Source organism: Pongo pygmaeus, chromosome 5 (genome assembly GCF_028885625.2).
Source record: "Pongo pygmaeus isolate AG05252 chromosome 5, NHGRI_mPonPyg2-v2.0_pri, whole genome shotgun sequence".
In the NCBI taxonomy this organism is placed as follows: domain Eukaryota; kingdom Metazoa; phylum Chordata; class Mammalia; order Primates; family Hominidae; genus Pongo; species Pongo pygmaeus.
The window spans coordinates 147940764-147967511 of NC_072378.2; the positions used below are offsets into that span (position 1 = coordinate 147940764).

The 26748-nt window shown below is 41.4% G+C and overlaps 1 protein-coding gene across 1 annotated transcript in view; it reads left to right on the forward strand.

Annotated features, from left to right (window-relative positions):
• The first annotated feature begins 689 nt into the window (after positions 1-689).
• Positions 690-26748, forward strand: part of SAMD5 (sterile alpha motif domain containing 5) — a 64207-nt gene continuing 38148 nt past the window's right edge. The window contains exon 1 of the mRNA XM_054493509.2: positions 690-1706. Coding sequence (XP_054349484.1) covers positions 1248-1706 — 459 coding nt within the window. The 5' untranslated portion in view covers positions 690-1247. The remainder of the gene's footprint in view (positions 1707-26748) is intronic.

Below are 26748 nucleotides of genomic sequence, written 5' to 3' on the forward strand. Positions count from 1 at the left end.
GGGCTCCAGGACTGAACGCCTGGCAGTGTCCCCGGGGGCAAAGCCACCCAGGGAGCCTGGGCAGTATACTAGGTGGGGGGCCCGGAGAGAAAGCATAGCGCCGACGAGGGTGAGGGGCCGGGCAGAAAGTAGGGTGGGGTACCGGGTGGGACACACTGACCTAGGAGAAAGTACAACCCACCCCAAACTTTCGCAGACCCAGGAGCTTAGGAAGGGAGAGCCAGGAAGCACAGCAGCCTCTCCTGCCGCCCAGCGTGCCCAGCTGCAGCGAGGAGGGGCGGCGCGCACGACGGCTGGACGCGGGCGGTCCCCACGTTGCGCCCACTCTCCGGGCCAAAACGCCGCCGCTCGGGTCACTGAGTGGCCGCCCACGGAAGAAGCCAGATCGCCGGGCTCTGGGCTGCGTACGGGATCCGAGGAAGGGGGATTCAAACGGGGATCTGGAAGGAAGGGACACTGAACCCCGCAGCATACCCAGCGCCGTGGGGCGGCGGGACGTGTCCTTGGGCTGCCAGCGGGCGCGGAAGCTGGAGTCCGGCAGGGTCGGGAAGAAGTGAGCACAGAGACTTCCACGGGTAGAGGAGTCAGATTAAAGAGAAATGTGAAAAGCAACCCAGGGCAGCCAGCGGAGCCCAGCAGCGTAGAAGCCACCGGCTTCCAGCTGGGAAGACTACAGTGACTGACACTCGCGAAGACTAGGTGCTCCCAGCGGCCGCGGGTCTGCGTGGAGGAGTCGCCTCGCGGCGCGGAGCGCGCCTGCGGCGGCGGCGGCGGCGGCGGCCAGAGCGCGAGATGCGGCGCGCAGCCGCCGGACGGTCCCGGCTGGGAAAACTCGCGGGCGGCACTGCGCAGCGCTGACCTGGCGCGGGTCCGAGGGGTGTGCCCCGGCCCCTACCGCCTCCGCCCCCTCCCGCGCCCGTCGCGCGCCCCTCCCCGCGGCGGCAGCGGCGGCGGCGCATCCAGGGGCGGCGCGGAGCCGAGCGGCGCGGCTTGCCCAGCCCAGCAGCCAGTGCCTGCGAGCTCCGCGGCTGCTTGGGGAATTCACTTTGCTGCTTGTTCGCTTCTCCCTTCCTCAGGCTTCTTCTGATGGTTTTCCGCCTCCGACCCGAGCCTTTCCTTTAAAAGGAAAACTTTACTGCGATACCCTTTTCCCCTTGGAGGAGAGGATTAAAAGTTCCAAGAACTGGTGCCCCCCGTGCCATTTGGGCGCTGGGAAGGTGCTCGGCGGCTGGGTTCCCGGTCCCACCATGTGCACCAACATAGTTTACGAGTGGCTCAAAGCGCTGCAGCTTCCGCAGTACGCGGAGTCCTTCGTGGATAACGGCTACGATGACCTGGAGGTGTGCAAGCAGATCGGGGACCCGGACCTGGATGCCATCGGGGTGCTGGCGTCCGCGCACCGCCGCCGTATCCTGGAGGCCGTGCGCCGGCTGCGGGAGCAGGACGCCAACGCCGCCGGCCTCTACTTCACGCTCGAGCCGCAGCCGGCGCCCCCCGGGCCGCCCGCCGACGCCGTCCCCACCGGCCGCCGGGGGGAGCCGTGCGGCGGCCCGGCCCAGGGCACCCGCGGGGACTCTCGCGGCCACACGACCGCCCCCCGCAGCAGGGAGCTGGTGAGCTACCCCAAACTGAAGCTGAAGATCATGATCAGGGATAAGCTCGTCCGTGACGGCATCCACCTGAGCAAGCCCCCGTACTCCCGCAAGGTAAGGAGGTGCCGTCCGGGAGGCCCGGGGCGCGCGGGGCGCGAGGGGACACGGCCCAGCTGCCTGTGCCAAGGCTTTGCAACCCATTCCAGGTGACGACGGAGAGGCCAGGAGGTTTGGGTATCTGGGACCCTTTTCTATGTTCTTTCTGTATTAGCCCATTATTTCGTCCTTCCTGGTGTCTCCAGTGGTTGGTAAGACAAGCCCCCGCATCCAGATGTTATCTCTAAACTAACCACCAAAACTCCGCATCGTCTCTGGTGCTCGCCTGTCAGGAATCGGACTCGCGCTGCTTCTCCTGGTAGCCAGGGGGAATTCCTAATGCCCTGTATAATAGTTTTGGGTTTGAAGAGTACCAGAAAAAATGGTTAATACCTACATGGCTTTCTACCTTCCTTTTTCTCTTTCTTTTCCTTTTTTGAGTCTTGAGAAACTCCCAAGGGAAATCGGTGAACTCTTTAAAGAGTGGGAAGTCAGGCCCTGCCTCTCTCAATTCCATAAAAAATCCCAGCGCTGCTGCAAATTTGAGAAGTATACCATTCACATGAGCATTTTAAGAGGAAAAGTGAAGGAAGCACGTGTCAGTCCACTTGAGATGATTTCCTAAACTCATGTATACTGGAGGCAATAAGGTGCTGATTACATCGGAGATAATCGGGCCACAGGATGTGCTTCAGAGGTCTGTGCTATCACCAGTTTGGTTTATTATTAAGCCAGATAAGATGAAGTAGGTACAACTGTGACTTCCAGGAAGTGTGAGTGGACCTGCATTTGGGAGAAGAGGACTGAGCACAAGTGAACTAAAGGGAATCCTCTGCACCGGGGGCCTCAGGGAAGGAACCTGGAAGTTCCGAAATGTGGAGTGGGAGCTGGGTAATTAACAGAAAATGGTACTTCACACCAGAGCTCTGCTTCTAGCTGCGAGTCTGTTCCGTTTAGGTTTCTAGTTTAGGCGGCTGTCGGACTAGAGGGTCCTGACTTAATAGAGAAGTAGACAGCACAGGTAACGCTCCAGATTGCAGAAGGTGCACAGGAATATGAGCACCTCAGCTTAAAAATCAAGACTTAGAAGAGCCCAGGGAGAAAATGATGGCAAAGATACTCAGCTGGTGGGCCACAGAAACCCAACTCCCTAATAGGAAATGTGGATAATCTCAGTGTTGTGTGGGCATCTTGGGCCCTGGTAGTATTGCTGTAGAATCTTAAGTAAAGGCCGTGATACCTGGACTTAAGGAATTTCAAGGGAAAGCTTTGTAAAGAGTAGATAACAATACCTAAGGTAGATGGGAATAAGGGGTTTAATATTATCTACTACCCTGCACGTACCATAGGCAATTCAGATAACCTGCTTGACCATGTTAATTGGTTTTTTAAGGAGGATACAAAGAAGGCAGGTTAGGAGGACAGAGTGCTTCAAATTAAACACGTGTTCCGGTTACCCACTCTGACTGTGCCACTGATGTGCACGCAAAACAGGAAAGGAGAGAACATTTTTCCCGGGCAGTTGCGTGCATGTAGGAGTTCCATGTATGTCTAGTGTGGATAGAGAGATCTGATCGTTAGTATAAAGGCTTGGTCCTGGACACAGCAGGTCAAAGGAGATCAAAGCCAGTTAGATGTTTGTTATTAGCATCCCAGGAAGTAAGGTGGGCTTAGTCTGAGAGAATGTGAGTACCTGGTGAGGGCACAGTTCAAGTCCTGGCAAGAAAGGAATGCAGAAAGCAAAGTGTGTCACTAGAGCTTGCTTATTCTTCAGGAAAAGTGCTGTGTAATGGGGCGGGGAGAGCAGGGACACTGTGGGCTGGAGGTGAGAAGGGTAAGCTTGAAGTGACAGATTTTAGTTCTGATTCTTAAAGAGCAAAAGGCGGACCTGCATATCAAACTTAGAGGCTGGAAAGGATGTTAAGGGGATGAAACATCAGCGCATAGGCTTTGAACTGATCCTGCCTAGATCAGTGGGTGATATGGTAGTGCATTTGCATAAGTGCAGTTTACATAAGAAAATGCCAAGTTGCATTGCAATACTATTTACTTTCCATGTAAATAATTACTTCAGTCAACTTTGCTTTAAAATAAATCCCATAGCAATAATGCTTGATAACAAAGATATGCTCCTATTCACTTTCTATACATATTTAATTCTCCTCAAACTGATGGAAGAATAAAATAGAAACAGAAGTGTTTTCATTATCTCCCTCATTGATCCTTGAGTTGGGGACCAAAAAAAAAACTGGCGCTGACAAACTTTATTGTAAGAAAGAGTAACACACACTGAAATAGGAATTAAAATATAATTAATGTACACATATAATTAATATACATATATAGCAAACTGAGCATACAAATCTTTAGTACCAGATCACGTTGATCATTCTGGATTTGTTGCTTATATGCGCATTGCCTCTTAAGTTTTGGATTTTATATTATTGAAGAATTTGTTTTCTGATGTAGCTAGTTTCTTCATGAGCAGTGCTAGAACTTTTTCTTTTCTTATGTGATCCACATTCTAATTTCTCCGCTTTCCTTGGCTTTGTCATGATCAGAATGTATAGTATTTTTTGTTTGTTTGTTTGTTTGAGATGGAGTCTCATTCTGTTGCCCAGGCTGGAGTGCAGTGCCAGATCTCGGCTCACTGCAACTTCTGCCTCCTGGGTTCAAGTGATTCTCCTGCCTCAGCCTCCCAAGTAGTACCTGGGATTACAGGCACCTGCCACCACGCCCGGCTGTTTTGTAGTTTTAGTAGATACGGGGTTTCGCCATGTTGGCCAGGCTCGTCTTGAACTCCGGCCTGAGGTGATCCAGCCGCCTTGGCCTCCCAGAGTGCTGGGATTACAAGAGTGAGCCACCGCACCCTGCCAGAATGTGTAGTATTTTTGATGTGCATTTGGAATTCTGCTTGGTGGAGTGGGCTTTTCAGTCTCCTTTGCAGTCATTTGCATCGATGATGCCTGTGATTTTGTATTTTGCTGAGAATTTTAGATGGCTTGAAGGTGAATTATGCCAAAGATTATCATGATAGGGATAGTGAGTCTCTTACAGAGGAAAGTAAGTTGAGGGGTCTTCCCAAGAATCACCTGAAAGGATTGTAGGATTTGATCCAGTAATGGTCAAAGTTATGCGGTTTAGGGATCAGTGAGTTAAAACATAAATAAAAAGTAAATTTTCTTTTGTTTTCCAAATGGAACTCTATAGCTTTGAAAAAACAGGAGCTTAGAGAGAGCACCAGGCTTTAAATCAAACATCACTGGAAGAGTTCCTCTTCTGCCCTGTATGTAGCTTCTCTGACTGCTGTGATTTCTACCTTTGTGAAATGGGGATAAAATAATTTTTTACCAAGCTTCTCTATGCCAGGCCTTCTGTTGGACTCTGGGTTACTGTGGTTGGCAGGATGTGAAAGCTCTGCCCTCTGGGAACTTAGCATCTAGTAGGGAAGACTTAAAATGGAATGAACAATAATGATAATGTGTGACGATTGATTTGATGAGAAGTACATGATACCATGAACAGGTGCATCCAACCCAGTTTGCAGGGATTGGGCCACCATTGCAGTTTTTCCAGAACTGGCCTATGACCTGAGTACTGACGGTTGAGCATATTTAGCCTGAAGAGGAGCAGGGTCTTAAGGAAAAGAGTGTTCTCAGCAGAGAACAGTGTGTGCAAAGGCCAGGAAGGGGAGGAAGTTTGGCATCAACCGGAATGGCAAGGAATTCTGTCTGGTTAAAGCACTGAGTGCCTGGAGAAAGTGGCAGGAGATGGAGAGGCAGGTGGCGGCTGGTCTTTGGTGGCCTAGAAATCATGTTAAAGAATTTGGGGTATATCTTGTGAGCAGAAGGGAGCTATTGACACATCCTGACCAGAGGCAAGCCAAACACTTAGGAGCTTGTTGCAGTGTCAGGAGAGAGACGCTGGTGGCATGGGCCACTTATGACAGTAGGACAGGAGCAATGGAAGTAGACTTGACAGAACTTAAATGATTGTTTGGATAACAGGGTGGGAGGGGAGAAAGGTTGGAATGACATGCAGATTCCTGGTTTAGGATTGTGATGTGATGTAGGAGACCCAAGAGAACAGCGAGTTTGGGCGAGAAAGATATTGCCTTCAGGTTGAAACATATGGAGTGTGAGATGCCTGTGGAATGTCCCTACATCACACACACACAGTGCAGCTGTGACTACAGATGAGCAGTAGAGGGAGGAGCCCTGGGGAACAGCAGGATTTCAGAGGCGGGCAGAGGAAGAGGAAGCTCTAAGGGAGGCTGTAAGTATGTTTTATTTTCTAGCAGACTTGTCAAAGCAAAAGGCAAGCTCTAGGGTAAATAGTGTGGAGAGACTGACAAGGATAAGCAGAGGGTAGGTGGAAAGCAAGAGGAAGTGGTGTTCTGGAAGCCACTGGAAGCAGTGATGTTTCAAGGAGGAGGGACAGGTCAGGAAGTCAGATAATGGCCAGGTAGGACAAGAACAGAATCACTTCATGGGAAGTGGTAACCATGCCATCGAGGACCTTTGCCACAGCAGATTTGGATGATGGGACCAGTGAGAGTGCAGACAGGGATCACCTACAACTTTGAAACCAAGTTTGATGAGAAGACAGAACTAAGGTTACAGCTGGAGGAAGAAGGGAGACTTTGTTGTCCAGGGAAGGGTTTTGTGGATTTGTTTGTGTTTAGGATGAGAGAATCTGGAGTATATCTGAGTGTTAATGGTAAGTAGCCAGAGAAAAGGAGATGTTGGGGGACAACCCAGGAGACCAGGGTCCTGGAGGAGGTGCGAGGGAATTGTGCCCAGAGCGCATAAGTGAAGAGAGCATTCGCTTCTGCTTCTGGTGGGCGGGGAGCTTCTCCTCCAGGTCAAGGGGAGAGAAGAAGAAGGGGTCCGGAGACTGGGACCTTAGAGGTGTTACACCAAAGAGCTCTCATTTCTCTTTCTGACTGAGTGGTACCAGTGAGGGAGGAGATGGAAGGATTAGAGGTTTAAGGAGAACATTGTATTAATATAGAAATGTTAGATGTTGTGATCTAGTGGAATCCTATACATTCCATCATGTAATGTTTAGACATGGTCATAAACATTACATGATGGAATTATAGGATTCTCAGTATGCACATAAAGAAGGTACACTCACCATTCACATATTCGTGCTGTAGGTTACAGGTTGTACATGACGTTTTGTTGAATCTCATCATGTCTAGCAGTGCTTATAGGGTTGTGGCAGATGTGAAGGGTATGGGGCTGTAAATATATTTTATTTTCTAACAGACTTGTCAAAGCAAAAGGCAGGCTCTAGGGTAAATAGTGTGGGGGAGGCGTCTAGATTTTTTCACTGAAAAGTTGCTCCTTGCCACATGAACCAATTAAAATTGTTTGAGTTAGTATAACATTATTTAATACTTTCGTAGGAGTGTTCATCTTCATTCATACCCTTAGTGTGACTTTTATGAGGGAACAAGAATCTCATACTAATAAGGCTATTTATGGATATTCTGGAGAGATGGCCTATAATGAAGGAATTTGAAGAGACAGAGGTAGTAGGGAGGTTTCTGTCACTGAGGCCAGGGTGAAACATTTAGAAAGGAAAGAGAGAGATTGGCAAAGATGTGCTTGTGTCCTTTGGAGTTTTGCCCTGTGTGTTGGCAGAAGCTGAAATGACAGTAAATATTCCTCCTCCCAAGAATTCCTTCTGCCTTCATGACATTACTAGGGACAGATTGGAAGCTGGAAAACTTCAGCTTTCTCCAACTCAATCAGTGTCCTCAAATATCCTCAACCTATATCCTTCCAGGTTTTTTTTTTTTTTTTTTTTTTTTTTTTTTTTTTTTTTTTTTTTTGCTTTCAGTGCCTGATTGGAACACTGTGGAAAAAAGTGGCGGCAGGAAGGAGACAAGAGCTTTGATGGTGTGGGGACTTCTGCCTTTGTGTGCTCCTCACAGTTTACTGCCTGTGGAGTTTCCACATAAGTGGACCATCAGCCAACTGCCTGTCCACCCATCCATCCATTGATTTATTAATCTGTCCATCCATTCTTCCATTTATCCATCTGTCTTCCATCCAACCATCCATCCATCCATCCATCCATCCATTCATTCATTTATTCATCCATCCATTCATCCTTCCATTTATCCATCCATCTATCCATTCATCCATCCTTCCCTTTACCCATCCATCTCTCCATTCATCTATCCTTCCATTTATCCATCCATCCATTCATCCATTTATCCATCTATCCATCCTTCCTTCCACTTAACAAATACTGAGCACATGCCATGTGCTAGGCTTTAAGATCAGAATTGCAAGGAACTGGACAGACATGATCTCTGCTTGTATGTGGAGGCCTAACCTAATGCCTGATGTATAACAGTTGCACTATATCAAAGTTGAATGTTATTTCTGCAAACATGAAGGATTGGAGGATGTTGCACTTGAGTTTATTTCAAGTATTAAAAAAAATCAACTCTGATTAAAACCCAAGTAAAGATAATGAATGATGAAATGATCAAAATGCTTATTCCTCAAGGGTTACTGAAGAAGAACTGGAAATGAAAATGCTACTCTTATAGGACATTTTAAAAGAAGACCTCTCTCTGCAGCATGGCCAGGACTAGGGTAAAGCAAGTGAGACGACACCAAGGACACAAAATTGAAGGAGGTGCTGATTCTCAGGCTCATGCAAGTCCAGGCCGGGCTAGATGGCTGACCACCATTAACAAAATAAATTAGTTACTGTGAAATATTAGGTATTAAGAGGTATTGTAGGCATTCCTCAAATCATACACCAAGTCACCTACTCTTCTATGCTTAATACCTGTCCTCAAGGGCAATGTGCTGAGAACCGTATCAGTGCACATCTATCAGTGCCCATGTCCCAGACTAAGAAAACATGGCTTCTGGGAGTGGTGGCAGCCCATGGAATTCATTTAAGTAAGAATGGTACTGCTTTCTGCTGATACTGTAGTGTAGTGGTTCAGCGCAACAGGCTCAGAACCAGACATCAGAGTTCAAGTCCCAGCTCTGCTCCATACTAGGTCACTGTTGGCTCTTCTGTGAAATATGGGCAAAACTAGTGATTGCCGCATAGGGTTGTTATGAAGATGAGATGAGCTAACACTCATGAACTTATTAGATCGATGTTTCTATGTATCCTAGAACTGCCATAAAAAGTGCCACAAACTAGGTGTTTAAAACAATAGAAATTTATTCTTTACAGTTCTGGAGGCTTTAAGTCCAAGATTAAGGTGCTGTCAGGGTCTTGCTCAAAAACCCTAGAGGCCTGCACTGTGAGTCAGCTCTAAGGCCCAGCAAAGCCTTTAAACAGCATCCATGTGTGCCACTGTTACTTCAAGTACCATTGGATCTGCCAGATCATATGGCCCAAGTGGCAGAGCAGCTTGCACGGCAGCCTGGACCTGCTGCAGAACCTTCTTTTTTTCTGGCTCCAGTCCAAATTAGCAGCTTTGGGGTCACTCAGTAAATAGGTTTTTGTAGCACACCCAAATGAGGAATATGTTGCTTTCAAAATTCGAAGAGGCTCACTGGATATTATGTGTCCTTCTTGGTTGTAGGAAAAGCCATATACAACAACTTATTCTTCATCTTAGAAGGGATATCTTGATTTGCCCCACGTCACTGGACCCCTGCAGTTTTCACTGAGGTAGAAAGTCCCTGATTTTTTGTCAGATTTATTTTTCCATCTGCTGACATGCAAAGCAAGTCTAAAGTAATTGCTTCATTTCAATCACTAGATCCAAACAGCATAATGTCATCAGTGTAATGGACAACAATGATGTCTTGTGGAAGAGAAGGGCAATCAAGGCCCCTGCTGGCTAAATCATGACATAGTGCTGGAGAGGTAGGACAGTGAAGCTGTATTGCTGGCCTTCCAATTGAAAGTAACCTGCTTCTGGTGTTCTTTACTAACAGGTGTTGAGGCAAAAAGAAACATTTGCCAGATGAACAGCCTGGCTTATGTAAGCACTCACCTGTGGTAGCTCCTCTGTGCCTGCGTTTGCTTGGACATCTCAGCTTCCATCATAGTGGCCATGTGTCAGCTGTGTACAGAAGGGTCTGCTGACCGGGATCTTATTCCTAATGATAGGGGTATTTGATGATAAATCAGTGGTAGATTTTTAGTGGAAATGATACCCTGTCATTTCTGTGTACTGGAGGTGCAATAACAAAAATGATTTTTTAAAATATAAACATTTCAAAATTTAGATATTCAAAATTAGGTAGTAATCTTGAAAACAGTCACTTGGAAGATAACAGTGTTGCTGTTTCTGTGTTGCTGTTTCTTAGAACATTTCTAGAACTCTGATGTCACAAAACATTCTTTGGAGTATCTTCAGTGGTGGCAAGCCTTCATTCTTATCAGATAGATCTGGTTTGGGGTAAACACCTAAAGTAATCTGGAGTCAAATCAGGCAGTTAAGAGTAATGACATTCAGTAAAGTGTGAAATGGAAAATGTAATCTTGGCAACAAAATAATGAGGTGGGTTTTTTTTGGTATGACTTATGGAATGGTTTTCAGATTTTATGATATTTATACTCATTTTTCCCTAGTTTTAAACACTTTAAAAATGCTTTTAGTGGGTATCCATGTTTGTAAATATGCAAATTCCTCCAAAATGCTTTTGAAAACATGAAAGTCAATTCCCTGTGTATTTGCAAAGAGCAAGGCACCTGTCATGGTCTCTCCAGATAGAATTTTAGTGTAAAGGTGTCTGTGGCCCAAAAGGGGAGGAATAAGGTAAATCGTGCACGGATATCAGTAAACTGTGCAGCACTCGATGGATTAATCAGGATTTGGATAGTGTAACGGTGTTTTCAGGGCTCTTCATTTGCTGGTCCTTCTGTTCTTAGAAAGCCCTCTACTCTCTACCACCTTATCAAGTCTTAACGTGATCATAGCTTTGGGGTCACTCAGTAAATAGGTTTTTGTAGTACTCATTTTTTCCTCCCCACTCTTGAGTGAAAAAAAGGTGCTAAAGGCAGGGATAGCAATATTAAGGCTGCCCTCATGAACTTTGTCTGTTCTTCAGTAGTTATCTAAGGCATACCCATGAAAAATAAGATAGAAATAAGAACTATATTTATGGATAAACATGCAATTCTTTTCAGATTCTGCTCAAGTGCCCAGATTCTAGTTCACCAGAAATATGTTCTGAAACTAATTTTCCTGAAGTAAGATGAGTCAGATGACATGCACTTGATGAGGGCTGGTCCCAGAAATAAAGAAGGGCTATCCTGAGGTGAAGACACCCTGAAGATGAAAGAACACTGTCCAGGGTGGAATAAAGTACACTGGGAACCATAACTGATGACACACAGCTTCTCAAGGTTGTAGCGTGTGCAGAGCTAGAAACAACATTGCATTTCTGGCTATGGGAAAGGCTTGCTATTACTATTAATACTACTAGTATTGAGTTGGAAGGTTTTTATCAGTGATTTTCTAAGTTTTATGAAAAAATGCTGTTTCAGATCAGCCACTGATTTGGACTTGGGGAGGCCTGAGAGTAGTGAGGGAGTCCCCATTTTCAGTCAATATAAAAACTATTAAGGGCCAATAACTGTGGATCATGCCAAAAGGCATTAAACATACAATCTGTCTTACATAAAGACTAAGTGACATCTAATAGTTTAAAGATATCTCATTACTGCTTCTAATTGAAATAAATGGTCTGATGTGCTCTAAAATCTTACTGTTACATTTCCATAAAGTTAAAAATGCAAACAAAATAAGACCTCCTTTATTTGGAACATGTCAGAAAGATAAGGAAAACAGTTGGTATGTATTCTTTATGTAGCAAAGTTGTAATGAACAGATTTGACAAATTTAAAGATTTTTTCCCCTAGAATATAACGTAACTTTATAATAAGACTAGAGATGTACCTACTGCATTTGATACCCAAAATGTATCATTTTTTAATACCTTCACTTTTATATGAAAATTTACTTTAAGTAATAGTCATGTAATAATACACAGTAATTATTATTGTCCTCATTCCTTCTTTAGTTTTAAAGCAATTAATAATTAAACAAAGGAATACATCTTAAAGTATTAAAATTTAGTAAAAATATTTCATCTGCAAAATAGAATTTCCATTTACCAAACTCAAGTATTATACCTTGCAGTTTGTATCGTTTCACTGTTTTAATTTTTCAACACAGATAAAAACTTCAAGTGGTCACATAAGAAGAAAAGAACTAAAGTATCTCAAATTTTGTTTGCTCATTTTTACATATCATGGTGTTATTGTTTATTTCAAATTGACTGTTTAACTCAAGAATATGTAGTTTCATGGGGAAGACGGGGCAGCTTTACAAACTTACTCTTGAAAAGGACTCTTTATCCAAGTATGTGGGTTGGGGGCCTCTGAATTAACTTCCATGTAGAATACAATGCTTATTAAAGGACAAGTAAGATGCTAATTTGAAGCTCATACAAACCATGAAAACTTAACATGCAGCAATTAGCATTTAGGCCAACAAAAGACTTTTTCAAGGTGAAGTGTTTAATCACTGACATTGTTTAAAATTGTCAGTAGGATATTTTCATAATAAAAAGTTTTGTTTTTAAGGACTCCCTTATTCTTATAACTGAAGTGACCCTTCCCTCTGCCTGGTCCTTGAAATGTGATCACTTTAAGAGAAGTTTATTTCTTCTGTATAGTGGTGCCACTGTCTGTCTCACAGAGCTGTAGTATGAATTAAATGAGATCATACTTATGTAGTTGCTTTGTAAAATTCTAAGAGAACTTTATAGTTTTTTTTTTTAGAGATAGAGTCTCGCTGTGTTGCCCAGGCTGGAGTGCAGAGGCACCATCTTGGCTCACTGCAACCTTCACCTCCAAGGTTCAAGCAATTCTCCTGCCTCAGCCTCCCAAGTAGCTGGGACTACAGGCACCGCCACCATTGCCTAGCTAATTTTTGTATTTTTAGTAGAGATTTTAGTAGAAAATTACTACTAAAATTGAGTAGAGATTACTAAATTTCACCATGTTGGCCAGGCTGGTCTCAAACTCCTGACCTCAGGTGATCCACCTGCTTGGCCTCCCAAAGTGCTGGGATTACAGCTGCCGTGCCCAGTTGAGAACTTTATAGGTTTTAAGTGCCCTTACTGATAGTGAGTAAACCATTATGTTTATAACAAAATTTGAAACCTATTTCTGTTAAAAAGCAAATACATTGCATTGAGAAAATTTGGAGAACAGTGAAACAGATTGATAATTTTAAATGGTCTGTATTACAATTTATGACATTATACTATATTTCTTTAAAAATCATTTATGTGTCAGAATATCTGTTTTATACTGATACACAAAACTAGTATCACAGTCTAAATGGATAAGAGTCAGGCTATTTTTTTGTCAGCAGCTGTCATTTGAAAAACGATTTTCTCCTAGCTTTATTAAGATATAATTGACAAAAAGTGTATATATTTTTGGTGTGTAGTGTGATGTTTTGATATATGTATACATTGTGAAATGATTAAATCAAGCTAGCTTATCCATTACCTCACATACTTATGTTTTAATGATGAGAACATTTGAGATATAATCTCTTGGCAATTTTCAAGTATACAACACATTGTTATTAACTGTAGTTCCCATGCTCTATAATAGATCCCAGAACTTATTCATCCTAATTGAAATTTTATACCCTTTAACCAACACTTTCCCATTCTCCTTCCCTCCCGAAAAATGATTTTAATACTAATACATATTCAATCTCAAGTTAATACCATAATTAATTTAAACATATCCTTATTAGCATGAAATCTTACCCATGTTACTACTAATTTTTTTTTTATTATTTGAAAATGTCATGTTTGAGAAGTGGTATTTCATCATTCTTTGAATTACATTTCTTAGATTACCAGTTCATATAGTTTTATATTTGTGGCTTTCTATGTATAATTATGTATTGCCTGTTCATGGAACTTGCTTCTTTTTTCTGCTGGTCTTAGACCACTTCTTGTTGCTTTGGAAGAGCTTTTATGCATTAAAGAAAACAATTATTATTTCATATAGGTTGCAAATATTTTTCCCAAACATAAGAATGTAATTTACCGCATAATTTTATCAGTTTTTTAGATGTCCAGAAGTTTAAAATTCTTATATTTTCTACCTTTTCAGTAACTTTTTAGCTATTTCTTTCAAACTGGAGAAATAGAGAGGGTGCAGTGTCAAACAGAATTGTCAATTCTTTCTTTACTGTTTACTTGAATAAGTTATTTAGTCTTTGTAAACCTGAATTTCCTCATCTATAAAATGGATGTAATATTACTTATTAAGGCTATTGTGAGGAATCAATGAAGCAGTATATAAAGGGCCTCATATAATGCCTGCCACACAGTAATCACACAGAACATCTGACTAATATTTATAATGTTATACATAATGTTATGATGGTGAAGTAGTTCTCAATGTGAAGACCTTATCTTAAATTATTAGTTCATTTCCTCGCCATTCTGCGGAGACGTGGGTGTTCTTGTCATAATTTTAAAATCTTCTTTAAATAACAAGAACGACAACTTTTTTTACTGTCACAACAATTAAAAAATAATTTGCTCAATTTGTCATTTGCCTTTTAGTTTTCTTTGTTTAATTAGAGAAAATAAATCTTTCGTGATTGCTTTTATCTTTACAAATCTTTTCTCTAGTCCAAAATCCATTAATTTTCACCCATATCTCCATTAATATTTTGGTTTCATTTTTATGTGTAACTTTCTAATCTGTCTAAGTTTATTTTAGTATGTGATATAAGGTAAAGCTCTATTGCTATAAAATTACACACACATGCTAATCTTATCTCCTACTTTACAGGAATTACAGCTCTTATTTCTTTCTTCTAGTGTTATTGCATTGGCTAGAATTTATATAGCCATGTTAAATAATAATGACAACTAGGTATTCTTGTAATTTTCGCAACTTAAATGGAAATACTGAAAGTATTTTGCTATTATCCTGTTGCTGGCTATCAGTTTAACATAGTTTTCATGACTATATTAACGAAAAGCATTAAGGAAAACATTCTTCTTTTCCTAATTTTGTAGGAGTTTTTGTTGGGATTGAATATTTAATCCTATGAAACATCTTTTAGGCAACTTAAAAATAATCGAGAGTTTTTTAAACTGGGCCCAATATTGTGATGTATTAATATTACATTAACAGATTTCCTAGTCTTAAACTATTTTTACGTAACTGAGAAGAAGTAAAAAAATGAAACGATAGCTTTTAAAGAAAGCAGAGTGTGAGATGAGGAATTTATAATAATCTTACCCCAAGACCATTATACATTCTTTTACACTATATATCTTTTCTTTCATGAAAAATGTTTGACATTTACCTTCAGTTGTGTAACCACTTCAACAGTTGCTGTCATGATATCATTACAGTTGATTTCCTGCCAGTAACTTTTTGGAAGGTTCGGTCTCTGTCTAGACAGGTACATGAGGCAGCAATAGCAGTGGGGCATGGGGACCAGCACCCCTGTTGCTCAAAAGGCAGCAGCCACATATTTGTGGGTAAAGGTTTCCTTTTCTGGCTTTTGCAGACATTCTGTTTTTGAACCGGGGACAGAGACTGTGAGGGGGCAAGGAGTTAACTTGAATCTCTCCTGATTTTACTGTTTTTCACAGTAAAGAGGGTTTTTTTTCTCAGTATAGTTGAGGAAATTCCTCCCAGGTTCTGGAATTCTATTCTTCTTCATCCTCCACTCTTCTACTCGCCTCCCCCTCAATCCCCCATAGTCGGCTCCCTTCCTGCTCCCACCCCACCCCAGACCTTTTAGTGAAATATACACTTAGGAGCTGCTTGCCAGATGCCACGTCAGATTGAAAACCCTTATAAAATAAATTGAAATGGCATTCATTCTAATTTGAATCACGGGCTTTGCATAGAAACAACAACTCAATGTGTAACAAAGGTAAAATTGAAAATTCTACAAGAAATATTACTATAACAAATCCTTGATTTCCATTTAAACATTTATTGAAACATCAAATAGGTGGATTTTTTTTAAAGGTCATTGAAGCAAGGATTAAGAACAGGGTACAGGAATAGTAGTTTCTGGAGAAAATACCTCAATTGAGTGCTAAACTCAGCTGAGTTTGCAGAAATGGATGCACCCAACACTTTCCAAGGTAACCATCAATCATGCAATAAAGATATAGCCACTTTAAACAACGATGTATCAATACAGAATGGAACACTGCTATATTAAGATGCACTCCTCTGGGAAGTTCTTGATTGACAAAAATAGTACTGTGTTAAGTAGCAGCAGTATTTTCATGGCCAGAAAGTAATAAAACTAAAGATGAGCTTTATGAAGAGAAAATATTTTACATGAAAATCCATGGAGCAATTCTTAGGACTTGCTTCCTTCAGGATCAGGTTAAGGGGCAAAATGTGAAATGTGAAAGTGGAAACTGATAATTTGCTAATATGTTAATTACCTGCACAGCTGGTCCTGTAGTCACTGTCATTTACAGGCATCTGAAGAAAGGGTGGGATAGTTGCTGCCTGGGATCACACAAACTCAGTGGATCTCTGGCTTCCTTAGGCTTGTACAGTAGGAAAACAAAATCAGGATATTCATATTGGACCCATTATAGATTAGAGTTGAGCCAGGGCTATGCAAGGAATTTACTCTTTGAGACCTACTTCATTACAGAGAGTTGGTAGAGAGTCAGAGTTAGGTTGGTGACATTAACTTTTCAGTTTTATTGCAGTGTCATTTTAAGTCAGGGATTTTACTGCCACTTTTTGGCATAGCAGTCTGGGCTAGTGTATTTCTCTCTCTGTTAATATGATCCTTCCTGTTGATATACTTACCTTGAAAATGGTGGTGAATTGACTCTTCTGCCCTTCTTCTGATCACTTCTCCAAACACTGTGGCATGACCCACTTTATCTGTTCTCTGTGGCATGACCCACTTGACCTGCTCTCTGACAGCAAGTGTGATATTCTTGATCATCCCCAACATAGCTGGTTTTGGATGAGCATGATAAATTATAGTAACAGTGGTTTGGGGGGAAAGGGGAAGAGTAATGTTTTTTTTTTGTTTTTGTTTTTTCTGAAAGCAGGCAAATTGTAAAAGCAAGAGCTCCTGTAATAGTGAAGTGAAGCTTTATTCTGAAAACCTTTTCATCGTGCTTTGATTTCATTGATTGTAATAATTTGACTTCTTCATTCAGCTATATGTTAATTAGTCACAGATATGTCTGCCATTCCTTTTCACATCTGGAGCGGACTTCTCTGCTTGCTTGAACCACCTCCCTCCTTCTCCCTGTGAAGTTTAGAAAAGTAAAATATTGTTTTCCATTCGCACCTAGATTCACTTTTTAAAATAAGACTCGCACAAGTTGGGAGAAGCTTTACGCTGTTGGTGGTCTCGTCAGATATATTAATAACATAAGGAAAAAGCCTTGAAGTGTGTCAAATCACAAAAACAGTAGTGAGTTTATATTTATTATCATTTGTGAAGAGTGCTTTACCACATTATTTCCTTCAATCCTCACAGCAAGCCCTTAAGGTAGAGACTGTTTTTCCCATTCCTGTTTTATACACAAGGAAAATGAGGCTTAAAGAGCTTAAGTAACTTACACAAAGTCACATAATTAGAAAATTTCATTTGAAAGCCACATGTACTGACCTCAGAGCCCATGGTTCTCATCACTGTGCAATTTCTCCAAGAAACATTGCTTTATAAGATTTGGCAACTGTCTGTTTCTCTGTTGGTGAAAAATAGGTATGGTATAGGGAGTGGGTATGTCTTAGAGATTTTTATTTAAAAAAAAAAGGGTAAGACTTAGCAGCCTGTGCCCTCAAGAACTTATTGTGGCAATAACCTCTCAATCAGTAGGGTTTACACTGACTGTGGTAAGTAGGAGGAGTAGCTGTGGGGACCTGTCTACGTGGTTCACGGAATGGGCATCTAGTATGGCAGGAAGGAAGATTTTCATGGAGGTGGTGATGGTATGGCTGACCCCTGAAGATGTGTGTTGGAGGCAAGTGTGATATAAATTTGGCCAGCCTGGAGTGGGAATACATTTTTTAAAGTCCATAGAACACTAATACATGGAGAAATAAGAATAGACTGGAATCTGTGGAAATGGTATTTAATCTTTTAGTAAACTCTATTAATTGATATCCAAGATATTAGTAGCTAGAGGTTACAAGGGTAATGACTCTAACTTTTCCCGCTTGTGACTTGGCATTGTTGTTACTGGCAATGGAAAGACTGAATTTAAATCATAGTCATCAACCTTCTAAAGAGAGTAGTTCAGAATTTAATCAAGGTTTGAGCTATGGGGGTTGGTTACTATGTGAGCAAAATCAACACCTATGTCACAAAGTCTGATGAAGAGAGAAGCCTTTGCCAGTCAGCATTAGGGAGGCACTGGTTACTGCCAATGTCCCTGAATGTTCTTGACCAGTTCTGCTTCTTTAGCAGGATCAGTCTGTTGATGTGTTCACATAAAAGAAGAAAAGCACAACCAAGAAAGCCAGCATGTGTTCTGGAAAGCTAGATGGTTTCATGGTGGTGACATCAATCTCCAAACTAATCTTCAGTTTCAACAAGCAGCAGGTATAGGCCCAGCCTTTTGGCCATTATCTTTGGATATACCACAGAGACCACACCTGGCTGCCTTTTGACACTTCATCAGTGTCAACCACACTCTTCAAATAGCCTGCTAGAAATGAATTCCTAGGGCAGAGCTAGGACATGATGAACTGGGCTTGTTGCAATTCAACTAAAAAGCATGAATATGTGCAGAAGGAATGGGAGCAGTGTTTTGCAGGGAAAACACTTTAAAACTGGAGTTTTATAGGCTTAGGTTTTGTGAGTTTCATATTTGTGTTTAATTGTGCATTTTAGCCTATTACGTGATTATTAATTAATATTATTACTTACATTCAGCAGATATTAATTGAGCACCAAGAATATGCAAAGCACTGTTGGGGTGATGCGGGGAATTCAAAGGTGACAATACTATGAATGTGCCCTAATAGAAATTACAGTCTGGAGAAAGATAAACACACACACATCCACAGATCCATCCATTCATAGATATATATGTAAGTAAACATAACATTTCAGCATCATATGAATGCCAAAATGAAATAAAAACCTGTGAGAGCACCAAGGAGAGAACTATTCATTTTGACTGAGGTTTTGGAGTATCTTTCAGCAATAAGTGAATGTGAAGGATAGGTAGGATTTTACTAGGCAGAGCCACAGCGTGGACTATATACTGGAAGCTAAGGGAACTGGACTGTGAACTCCACAGGGATACTGTCCATTTATAAGCTTTTGTATATTCAGCACCTTGCTATAAATATTTATTGAAAGAATGCATGCATGAAACAGCATTAGCAAAATCTCAGAGTGTCAAAAGTGCAAGGTTTGGATTGGTGAGTGGTCCACTTTGGGCGGCGATTGGATGGGAGACAGTAGTTATCTGGTACAAATGAAGCATAAGGTTGGGCTGAGCTGTTGAGGAACTGCCCTATGGTACTAATGAGTTTAGAATTTATTCCAGAAACTGGGATCTGTCAGATATATTTGACCTGGAGAATTACCTAACCCTGTTTATTTAATGAAGCTCCTTCACATTTTTACCATTTTTGGATTTCTTTCCCATTCTCTCTTCAGGAGTTCCTGATCTCTTTATCCATAGGCACCCCTTTTACTGTATCCCACCTTATCCTCCAGCTTTGAAGCTTTGGATTGAAAAGCTTTGCTACATTGCTTCAGTGATAATCAGTTCATTTTCCTCTTTTCATTGATCAAAGGCATATAACTCAGTGTACTAGTCTATTCTCACATTGTTATAAAGAAATACCGGAGACTGGGTAATTTATAAAGAAAACAGGTTTAACAGGCTCTTGGTTCTACAGGCTGTACAGGAAGCATGGCAACATCTGCTTCCAGGGAGGCCTCAGAGAGCTTTTACTCTTGGTGGAAGGCAAAGTGGTGATCCAGCACTGAATATGGCTAGAGCAGGAGGAACAGAGAGCAAGGGTGGAGGTGCCACACACTTTTAAACAACCAGATGTTTTGAGAACTCACTATACATTTCCAAGGGGGCATGGAGCCAAACCATTCATGAGAAGTCCACTGCCATGATTCAATCACCTCCCACCAGGCCCCACCTCCAGCACTGGGGATTACAATTCAACGTGAGATTTGGGTGGGTATACATATCCAAACCATATCATTTGCCCCTGGCCCCTCCCCAAATCTCATGTCCTTCTCACATTTCAAAATATAATCATGCCTTCCCAACAGTTCCCCAAAGTCTTAACTCATTCCAGCATTAACTGAAAAGTCCCAAGTCTCATCTCAGACAAGGCTAGTGCCTTTCACCTGTGAGCCTGTAAAATCAAAAACTAGTTAGTTACTTCCAAGAAACTGGGTAATTTATAAAGAAAAGAGGTTTAATCGGCTCACAGTTCTGCAGGCTATGCAAGAAGCATAGCAGCATCTGCTTCTAGGCAGGCCTCAGGGAGCTTTTACTCATGGTGGAAGGCAAAGCAGGAGCAGGCATCTTACGTGGCAGGAACAGGAGCAAGAGAGCGCGTAGGGGGAGGTGCCATACACTTTTAAACAACTAGATCTTGTGAGAACTCACTCACTATACAAGGGGGGATGCTGCTAAACCATTCATGATGACTCCAACCCCATGACCCAATCATCTCCCACCAGGCCCCACCTCCAACCCTGGGGATTACAGTTTGACATGAGATTCTCTGGGGACACAGATCCAAACCATATCACTCAGGAACCAGGTAAACCAGCAAGGGTTAAGCATGGATTTAACTGTTTGCTAGGCCTGCCATAATAAAATACCACAGACTGAGTGGCTTCAACAACAGAATTTTATTTTCTCACAGTTCTGGAGGCTTGAAGCCCAAGATCAAGGTGTGGACTTCCAAGGCCACGCGCCCCAGTGTGCAAATGGCCACCTTCTTACTGTGTCCTCATGTGGTCACCCCTCTGTCTGTATCTTGCCTGTGTCCTAATCTCCTCTTCTTATAAGGACACCAGTCATATTGTATTAGGACCCATCCTGTGACCTTATTTTACTGTAATCACCTCTTTAAAGGCCCTGTCTCCAAATACAGTCACATTCTGAGGTACTGGGGGTCAGGACTTCAACATATTAACTTTAGGGGGATGCAGTTCACCCCATAAGACTGACCTGAGGAGTTCATCCATGCTGTACCACCTTACTTAGAAAGTTATGTTGTCAGGGGTTAAGTTAATCCCAGTCACATGTGGTTGGAATTGGAGCTTGAATCTAACAGCTGATGAAACTAGATGGTTGCCTAGTGAAAGTGGTCTCCTCTAAATAGTTCAGTTTCTACCACATGCAGGAGCAGTCACTATTACAACAGCTTTAAGTAGGCTTGGAAAAGATGAACATAAATCCACTGCATATTTGCATGGCATTTGTTAGAGAATAACCCCCTAAATAAGGGCCAAACAGTACGATGAAATAAATCTCAGACTCCCAATTCACACGGTCCTGACTCCATCAGTTTTGATCTGTGTGACCTCAGCCAGATTGCTTCAGCTTTCCCTGCCACTGTTTCCTTATAGATAAATCTAACATAACAGTGTTTCCTCCTGCCTAGAACTGCTCTGAGGATTAAGTCAGAAAATGTATGTAAAGCACTTAGCTTAGTGGTTGGTACGTAGTAAGCACTTAGTAAACTATTATATATTCAGTGTTAGCTTTTATTAAAGATGAAAATGGCAGATCTATTCACAGGCATGTTAGCAATAAAAATACTAGGGAAATATTAGTATTTGCAGTTATATTTATGTAAATCAAATAAGTTTTCATAGGTTGGCAATCATGTTTTTAAAATATTATAAATATTGTTCTTCTAACCTTATCAAGTAAGATATAGATTTTATTCTTATCTATACCCCGATATTATTCAAGCATAATTTTAATTGGTCTTAATCCAACAGTTTGATGAATGCCAATTTAAATGTAATTTAGGTGTATTTATCTTCTAGAATTGAACATTCTCTTCCGCTAATAGTATAAACTTTAATTGTCTTATAAGGTATACACGAAGATGAGCTATTCCTTTGTGTTGCTAAGATATACAGGATGATTGGACACTGTTATTGTTTCATTATAGACAACCTCATAGGAAGACTTCCAGAAGGTTTGCATAAAGGAATACAGCACACATAGAAAATGCTAAATAAACTCATCAGTAATGATTTCCTTGGGTCATTTTTACTTTCTGCCTACTTCATCTCCACCTCTAAGTAAAGCATTTCATTTTATTAATGTTTTTCATACCACTTATTTTGCTAGTATTATACTCATTTTAGAACATTTTAAAATATCCAATAAAAATGAATTGGGCACTTATAAATATTTTGTACTATAAGACTGTTTTTGAATATTGTCATTAAAACAGTTATTTCAGGATTTCCCAGTTTATACAATGCATATGGCAACTGAGATACTTATGATCTGTATTATGTGTTTATAAGAATAAAGTTCGTGAAAAAGATTTATTCTAGAAATCAGTTGAGAAGACATTTAAAAATGTCATGTGCAGTTAGGATTCTTCAGCACTTTTTCTTACGGTGTTTTTTTTTTTTTTTAATTTTCTTAAAGTATGTTTTTACCATATATGGGGACTATTTTTCCCCCCTGATATTTAGGCTCTGCGTAAACTCCAAACAGAACTATCAAACAAACATATTAGAGGTTTCGCTGCAGAAAGGACAATATTTATTTTTTGTGTTTGAGATTTCTGTGCAGTAATAATTAACCTTAGATTTTGAACTATCATTGGAGGTGTTGTGGACAGGAAACACATTGATACTGAAGGAGAAATTATTTTTGGCAATACGGTAACTTACCACTTTGTGCACACAGGCACTGCCCATGTGCAGGCAAGTTTTACTTGTCAAGATTTACCTCGGAAGAGCATGGTCTGTGCGCGGCACAAAGGCGGCAGGTGCGGATGGCTTTTTTCTCAGTGATAGGGCATGTCAATTCTCATTTCCTATATGCTGAGGAGCACAAAGGGAAGCAGCCGGCATTGCCCTCTGGGGCCAACCAGCAACTTCCTTCCCCTCGCATCTTGGAGATATGTCATCCTGCCCCAGTCCCTGCCTCCTGAGCCACAACTGGCTTGTGGTTTTGCTTTTTGTCTTTGTGGTCCTTGTTGAGGTTTGTGCAATTAAGAAGCAGAATCACCAGTGAGAGGCAAACCTTGCAGACAGGGGAATTCCTGCAAAAGCTAAGAATCACCGACTGAAAAGAAGAGAGCAAAGGTGCAGATGGCTTGGGGTGGAGTTGAGGAATTGCGGGACCAGGCCGTGGTTCCCAAACACAGAGAGAAAAAGCACATTCAGGGTTCTGAGTCCCAGGCATTTTGCATGATCAGCCGTCTTTGCTGTTTCTACTATTTGATGTCTTAATCTGTTATTCTGGGACCTATAACATTGTGGAACACAGATCCTAGTTAACCCAAGTTAACCTCTGAACTTGACCTACTTGAATTAGCCTTATTTAAAGTTGTAAACTACAATCATGACGGAAGCACACTAAATAGTGTTCTGTTTATAAAACATAAACCTTTTTCTCTTTACTGTAGATCCTTTCTGGCTGAAGAGGTCTGTATAAGAAAACCAGGATATATTTTTCAGTTATCCCAGGACATTTAAACTTTTGAGGATTTAAAAATGATAGTCTTAAAAGTTTTTTTTTTTTTTTTGGTCAATTTTAGAGATGATAGAGGTTCTTTAGGCTCTACAAAATTACTTGATTAATTTTGGTTCTGATGTTTTAGAAAAATATTTTAATCCTGTTTATGTGAATAAAGTCCAGTCCACGTGTGAAATTACACTGAAGTCATAATAATCAGTTATGATTATGTAAATTGTAGAACTGATTTTGGCTAAGCATTTCAAAATCCTGCCCAAAATTGCAGTATTTAATTGTAATCTTAGATTATTACCAGGATAATGGCTGTTTTAAATCTTTTTCTTTCCATATAATGTGAAGGCAGGCCCATGCCTTACTCATCTCATCTGCCCCAGGCCCGGCATAATGCCTGGTACCTGGCGGGCACCCAGTGAGTGTTGCTCTGAATGGAATGCTCACTAGGACACATTCCTCCATTTTCATTTTGCCCATCAGTGCAAACAAACCTATCAACCAACATTCATGTCAGAACTTATTACTCATTATTGCAACTGTAGGATGGCTTCCCATATAAGAGCTTGGCCAAAATCAACAAAAAACATTCTGTGAGGATCAATTGGATATATGAAGTTGATGATGAGGGATATTATAGAGTTGATTTATTTTGTAAATTGTGTGCTACATAGCCTTATATTTTTGGTCTAGAAAAAATTAATTTTATTTAAAGATGAGTAATAAAATGACCCATAATAGAAATTTGTACGAGATTATATCATCAAAAAGTTTTAAAAAGGAGGAAATAGGAGAATTATACTCAATATAATAATTTCTCATGGAAAAGATAAACATACTGAAACATTTTGTAGACATTCATTGGAGTAATCATTTCTATAGAATAGGATCACAAAAGAGATACTAAAACCAACTATAATGTAGACATTACCGGAAAACAAATGTTTGTCTCTTTTTTCATTGCTGTATTGCTATCCCCTAGAACAGTGACTGGCACACAGAGTTTCTCATATATATATATACATATATATATATATATATATATATATATATTTAAAATAATTTTTATTTCAGTTTTGGAGGTACTAGTGTCTTTTGGTTACATAGATAAATTCTTAAGTGGTGATTTCTGAGATTTTGGTGCACCTGTCACCTGAGCAGTGTACACTGTACCCATTAGGTAGTCTTTTACCCCTCACTCACTCCCTCCCACCTTCCCCCACCTCCGTGAGTCCCCAAAGTCCATTATATCATTCTTATGCCTTTGCATTCTCATAGCTTAGCCCCCACTTATAAGTGAGAACATATGATATTTGGGTTTCCATTCCTGAGTTACTTCACTTGGAATAATGACCTCCAGCTCCATCCAAGTTGCTGCAAAAAACATTATTTCATTCATTTTTACAGCTGAGTAGTATTCCATATACCACATTATCTTTATTTACTCATTGGTTATGAGCACTTAGGTTGGTTCCATATCTTTGCAATTGCAAATTGTGCTGCTATAAACATGTGTGTGCATGTGTCTTTTTCATATAAAGACTTCTTTTCCTTTGGGTAGATACCCAGCAGTGAGATTACTGGATCAAATGGTAGATCTACTTTTAGTTCTTTAAGGAATCTCCATACTGTTTTTCATAGTTGTTGTACTAGTTTACATTTCCACCCACAGTATCAAAGTGTTCCCTTTTCACCATATCCACACCAACATCTACATAGCCTTTATATCAGTACAGTGTATAACATAGTTATAATGAGGTTATGAATGGGTCTACGTGCATACATTTTTCCTCCCGGAGAGCCAGATGTTAAACATTTAGCCCTGCACTACCGAGAGGGCATTTTTATTATGGTTACTTCTAGTTCAGATTTTGGCTAGTAAGTGTTAACTAAAGTTCTTTTGAACTGAGATTTGGGGGAGTGGTGGTGTTTTACTTCCTTTGTTGTCCTCCCTGTACAGCAGAATGAAAGCAGTGCAGCCACGGGTGGGGCATTCGGTGGGAAGGGGGCTGGCGGTGCCAGCAGAGGCCAGCACACCCAGAGCCCAGACCCAACATAGGGGCCCAGACCAATCCACCAAGCCCCGGCGCAGGTCCAGGGCTTGCGGGGCATGAAGTTTATGAAATGTAAAGGTCTTCTTTAAAGCAAAAGAATGCAAAATTAGGTAAAGGGCCTGAGGCCTCAACTTCATGGTAGACCTACTAATCAAGCAGAGAGAGCATTTAAGAAACCAAGGATGGGCGCAGTGGCTCCTGTCTGTAATCCCAGCTACTCCAGAGGCTGAGGCAGGAGAATGGCTTGAACCCGGGAAGTGGAGGTTGCTGTGAGCTGAGATCGTGCCATTGCACTCCAGCTTGGGCAACAAGAGCGAAACTCTGTCTCAAAAAAAAAAAAAAGTAAAGAAACCAAGAAGCTTCTAGTCTGACATCAGGAAGGTAGAGGACAGGATTTGCAAGAGCATCAGTGGTGGCAGAAGACAGCGAGAAGAGAGTCACCAAGAGTCCAGCAGAATGAGGAGCCCTGTATTAGAGAAATAAAACCAAGAGGATGTGTGTCTCCCCTCTCCCCCTTCCTCCCCCTCCCCGCCTCCTCTCTTATTTTAAGGAATTGGTGACACCATTGTGGGGCAGACTGGCAGCTGCAGATCCAGGGATCCAAGAAAGCTGATGTTGCAGTCTTGAGATTGAGGGCAGTCTGGTAGCAGAATTCCTTTTTTCTTGGGGGACTTTAGTCTTTTTCTCTTAAGGCCAGCAACTGATTGGATGATGCCTACCCACATTATGCAGGCTGATCTGCTTTATACAGAATCTACTGATTTAAATGTTAATCAACATCTAAAAACTACTTCACAACAATGTCTAGACTGATGTCTTACAAAAATAAACTGGGCACCACAGTCAAGCCAAGTCGACACTTAAAATTAACCATCAGAAGCCCCAGTGTAGATTCTCAGCCTAGCCCATAAGGAGGGCCAGGAGGGCAGGTCATCTCCTCCCACAGTGTGGACATGACCTGAGGCACCTTAGAATAGAGGTGAAGGACTGCAAGAGGAATGTGGAGTTCAGAGCCCTGTGATCCCATTAGCTAGTTTTGTTTTGGGCCCGAGGGCAATGAGCCCTTTTACCTTTCCAGCCTGAGTTTTCTGCTGGGTGAAGTGAGAGCACTTGTAGCGACAGGATGAGTCACAGGCGAAAGGACTGAGTTCTTTTTTCTCGTGGCCCCCTTTTTGAAGCAAAATCTCATGTGAAATCCAAACCTCCCCAAACAGAGTTCAAAGTAGCTTGTCTAAATGAATGGTTGGGGCAAGGATTGTAACCACCCAAGGGGTTTACCTTGCCCGCTGC